The sequence below is a fragment of the Chelonoidis abingdonii genome, chromosome 11 (genome assembly GCF_003597395.2).
Source record: "Chelonoidis abingdonii isolate Lonesome George chromosome 11, CheloAbing_2.0, whole genome shotgun sequence".
NCBI classification, from domain to species: Eukaryota; Metazoa; Chordata; order Testudines; family Testudinidae; genus Chelonoidis; species Chelonoidis abingdonii.
In genome coordinates, this window is record NC_133779.1 from 20,110,522 (window position 1) to 20,115,008 (window position 4,487).

At 67.9% G+C, this 4,487-nt stretch overlaps 1 protein-coding gene and 1 long non-coding RNA gene across 3 annotated transcripts in view; one reads left to right on the forward strand and one right to left on the reverse strand.

The window, feature by feature from the left end:
* LOC142047515 (uncharacterized) overlaps positions 1-4,487 on the reverse strand; it is a 329,291-nt gene that overhangs the window by 252,269 nt on the left and 72,535 nt on the right. The window lies entirely within an intron of this gene.
* FLNA (filamin A) overlaps positions 1-4,487 on the forward strand; it is a 58,884-nt gene that overhangs the window by 26,391 nt on the left and 28,006 nt on the right. For both annotated transcript variants that reach the window (XM_075070797.1, XM_075070796.1), the window contains 6 exons: positions 1,806-1,883; positions 2,118-2,280; positions 2,543-2,743; positions 3,459-3,596; positions 3,927-4,050; positions 4,289-4,425. In XM_075070797.1, the coding sequence (XP_074926898.1) occupies positions 1,806-1,883; positions 2,118-2,280; positions 2,543-2,743; positions 3,459-3,596; positions 3,927-4,050; positions 4,289-4,425 (841 nt within the window). The remainder of the gene's footprint in view (positions 1-1,805; positions 1,884-2,117; positions 2,281-2,542; positions 2,744-3,458; positions 3,597-3,926; positions 4,051-4,288; positions 4,426-4,487) is intronic.

Genomic DNA, 4,487 nt, shown 5'->3' on the forward strand with positions numbered 1-4,487 from the left:
TCGGTCATGACCTTACCTTTGTCCAGTTCCCAAGGCAAGCTCAAGCCGGGTGGCCCTCTGCGCCCCAATCTGAACCCAAGAAGGCGCGAGCTTACGGCCCGGGTGTAGTCCTGGGGCCAGCCCAGACTTAGGTGGGTGGCAGCCCCCATAGGCTAGCCTCTTCCTTCTTGCCCTCTGGGGGCGGCACTTCTGGGGTTCGACCTCCCTGCTCCTCTCTGACTCCCAGGGGCAGAGACTTGACTTCGGGGGGCCAGGCCCTCTTCCTATCATTGGGGTCTCAGTCCCCTGCCCCTCCTCATTCCCATGACTGCATCACCATTGCCTCTTGTGTATGTAGGTTTGGGGGCTGATCTCTCGCCATTCCTTGGGCTGACTCCGCCCCAGGTATTGATCCACGGGTGGGGAACATCGGTGAAGTAGAAAGGCCGAGTTCACCGTTGTGAGACCATCAGTGCTTGGCACAGGGCGATCGTCCTGGTTCTACGTGGATGGACCTCGACTGGGCCAGAGAAGAGGTGAGCCAGGGCTGGGCTGGCAGGGGCTGCGGGTCGGAGTGCAGAGGCACTGGAAGGGCTGCTGGGGGCCGGGCTGGCAGGGGCTGCGGCCGATCGGGGTGAGAAGGCACTGAGGGCTGGAGGGGGCAGGCTCAGGGGTGCGGGTCGGGATGGATGCATGGATGGGCTGCGGTGGGCCGGGCTGGTAGGGGCTGGGGCTCGGTGATGAGAAGAGACTGAAGGGCTGGGGGGCAGGGCTGGCAGGGCTGCGGAGTCGGGGATTGAGAGGCCTGGATAGGGCTGGAGGGGGCAGGGCTGGCAGGGGCGGGGATCGGGAGGGAGGGGCACTGGAAGGGCTGCGTGGGGCCGGCTGCGGGGTCGCGGGTGGCGAGTGAAGAGGCACTGTAAGGGCTGCGGTGGGGCTGGGGCTGGCAGGGTCTTGCGGGTCGGGAGTGAGAGGCACTGGAAGGGCTGCGGCGGTGGCGGGCTGGCAGGGGCTGCGGGTCTGGGAGTGAGATGGGACTGAAGGCTGCGGGGGGCCGGGTGGGCAGGGCTGGGGTCTTGGTGATGAAGGCACTGCAGGAAGGGCTGCGTTTGGGCGGGCTGGCAGGGGCTGCGTGGATCGGGGGAGTGAGAGGACTGGCAGGGCTGTGAGGGGGCAGTGGCTGGCAGTGGGCTGCGGGTCGGAGTGAGAGGCATCTGCGGAATGGTCTGGAGGGCAGGGCTGGCGGGGCTGACGGTGTCGGGAGGGAGGGCATGGAAGGGATGCGGAGGGGCCGGGCTGGCAGGACTGCGGGTCTGAGTGATGAGGCACTGGAAGGGCTGCGCGTGGGTGCGGAGCTGGCAGGGGCTGCGGGTCGGAGTGAGAGGCACTGGAGGGTGGAGGGGGCAGGGCTGGCAGGTGGCTGCGGTGTCGGTGTTGAGATTGGCACTGGAAGGGCTGGGGGGGCAGGGCTGCAGGGCTGGGGTCGGCGAGTGCAGAGGCCTGGGAAGGCTGGAGGGGGCTGGGCTGTTCAGGTGCTGCGTTGGTTCGGGGCTGGCAGGGGCTGCGGGTCGGGAGGGAGGGGCACTGGAAGGGCTGCGGGGGGCCGGGCTGGCAGGGGCTGCGGGTCAGAATGAAGGGCACCAGTGGGGGGAGAGCCCAGGGCTGGGCTAGCAGAGGCTGTGGGTCGGGAGTGAGGGGCACCGGCAGGGCTAGCAGGGGCTGCGGGTCGGGAGTGAGGGGCACCGGCAGGGCTAGCAGGGGCTGCGGGTCGGGAGTGAGAGGCGCTGGCAGGGGGGCTCTTAATCTAATGCAGTTTCTCCCCATAGGCCAAGGTCATCGCAAACAACGACAAGAACCGAACTTTCTCTGTCTCATACGTTCCCAAAGTGACAGGGGTCCACAAGGTGAGGCTCCCTTGTTCCCCCCCTCCAATCTAGTCACCAGGCCTCAGAGCCCTCCCAGTCCTGGGGAGAGAACCCAGGAGTCCTGGCTCCCAGCCCCACCCTGCTCTAACCCACCAGCCCCCACTCCTCTTCCAGAGCCGGGGAGAGAACCCAGGAGTCCTGGCTCCCAGGCCCCCCCACTCTAACTGCCAGCCCCCTGGCGTCTGGCTTCCGCTGTAACCCAGCTGTCCCCAGGTGACGGTGCTGTTCGCGGGGCAGCACATTGCGAAGAGCCCGTTCGAGGTGACGGTGGGGAAATCGTTGGGCGATGCTGGGCGGGTGACGGCCCAGGGGCCTGGCCTGGAGCCCACGGGCAATATTGCCAACAAGGTCACCTCCTTCGAGGTCTTCACGGCCGGTGAGTGTGGGGTTCCAAGGGGGGCTGGGCCGGGGCTGACCCCTCTCCTCCCAGGCGCAGGGGCCGACGAGGTGGAGGTGATGGGGCTGGACCCCAGCGGGCGAAAGGGGGCGGGTGAGGTGGAGGTGAGGGGCCCAGAGCTGACCCCTCTCCCACCCAGGCACGGGGGCTGATGAGGTGGAGGTGATGGTGCTGCGCCCCAGGGGGCGGGTGAGGTGGAGGTGAGGGGGCTGCGCCGGGACTGACCCCTCTCCCCCTCTAGGCGCAGGGGCCGGCGAGGTGGAGGTGACGGTGCTGGACCCCAGCGGGCGGAAGGGGATGGTGGAGCAGCAGCTGGAGGACAAGGGCGACAGCACCTTCCGGTGCACCTACCGCCCAGGCTCTGAGGGCACCTACACCGTCCACGTGACTTTCGGGGGCACGCCCATCCCCCGCAGCCCCTACACCGTCGCTGTGGGGCAGGGTGAGCCCAGGGGGCCGGACTGAGCAGGGCAGGTCTCCCACCAAGCCCCATGTCTGCGGGGGTTTCTGCTGTCTGTCTCTCTGCCCCCCAGCACAGGGCCCCCAGGGTATCTCCCACAGGGCTCCCCAAGGATATGGGGGGTTCTCGCGCTCTCTCTCTCTGCCCCCTGGCATGGGGGTCTCCCTCGAGGGGCATGGGGGGGGGGTCCCTGCTCTGTCTGTCCCCCCAGTAATCCCCCTCTCTCTCCTCTCTCTGCTGTGCTCCCAGCTGTCCTAGCTCTCTCTCTCTCTGTCTGTCTCTCGATGAGCCGCCGTCCTGGAACCTCGGCTGGTGCCCCTCACCCTGGCGCCAGGCCGGCCCGGGGCTAATGGTACTGTGTGATCTTGGGGGCGGGAGGAGGGCTGCGGGCGGGTGCCCCCTTCCCCTTGGAGGCGGGCTGGGGCCCAGAAAGCCTGCATTTGGGTGGTGGGGGAGTAGCCCCAGATGCCTGGGTCGCCTTTCTCACTGCCTAGCAAATAACCCCAATGCCTAGTGGGGGTGGGGTGCATCCAGACCCCTGGGTCCTTCTTGCTCTTTCTCCCCCCTGCTGTGCATCATTGGGGAGCGGGAGCCCCGGTTCCTCTCTCCCTTGAGACTGAAACCCCAATGCCTGGTTGGGGTGGGAGGCACCCAGACGCCTGGGCCCCTCTCATGGTCTGTTTCCCCTTCCCCGCAGCCTGTAGCCCCAGCGCCTGCCGGGCCACAGGGCGAGGCCTGCAGCCCAAGGGGCTCCGGGTGAAGGAGCCGGCGGATTTCAAGGTCTATACGAAAGGCGCCGGCAGTGGGGAGCTCAAGGTCACGGTCAAGGGCCCAAGTGAGTGGACCCCCCCCTGCCGGGGGAGTGGCTGGGGCGTGCAGGTGGCAATGGCGGGGCTGCCCCACGGTGGGGGCTGCCCCACACTGAACCCGTCTCCTCACAGAGGGGCCGGAGAGCATGAAGCAGAAGGATCTGGGGGGCCTGTGGCAGGAGGGGCTGTCCCATGGGGGGGCTCTGGGGGCTGCCCCATACTGACCCCGTATCCCCACAGAGGGGCCGGAGAACATGAAGCAGAAGGATCTGGGGGGCCTGTGGCAGGAGGGGCTGCTCCATGGAGGGTGGGGGGGCTGTGGAGGGCTGCCCCATACTGATCCCATCTCCCCACAGAGGGGCCGGAGAGCGTGAAGCAGAAGGATCTGGGCGATGGGGTTTTTGCCTTCGAGTATTTCCCCACCCTGCCCGGGAACTACACGGTCACCATCACCTGGGGGGGGCAGCAGGTGCCACGCAGGTGAGCACCCCGCGGGCTGCTGGGGGGGGCACAGTGGGCTGGGTACCTATGGGGCCTGGTGCATGCTGAGATGGCTGGGGACGGGATGCCCTGGTGCTGGGTGGGGACCTGGGCGATGCCCCAATGCGGGCTCTGTGTGTGTGTGGGTGGGAGATGCCCCAGGGGGAGGGACACATGGGGGGTGTGGTGCCATGGGGGCCCCATAGTGACCTGCTCTTCTCATGCCCCACCCCCCCAGCCCGTTTGAGGTGAAGGTAGGCCCTGAGTGCGGCAGCCAGAAGGTCCGGGCCTGGGGGCCAGGGCTGGAGGGCGGCATGTGCGGCAAGTCGGCTGACTTCGTGGTGGAGGCCATCGGGGACGACGTGGGCACACTGGGTGAGGGGGGAGCTGGGTGTGGGGGGTGTGGGGAGGGCTGCAGGAAGTAACCCTGGAGGGGG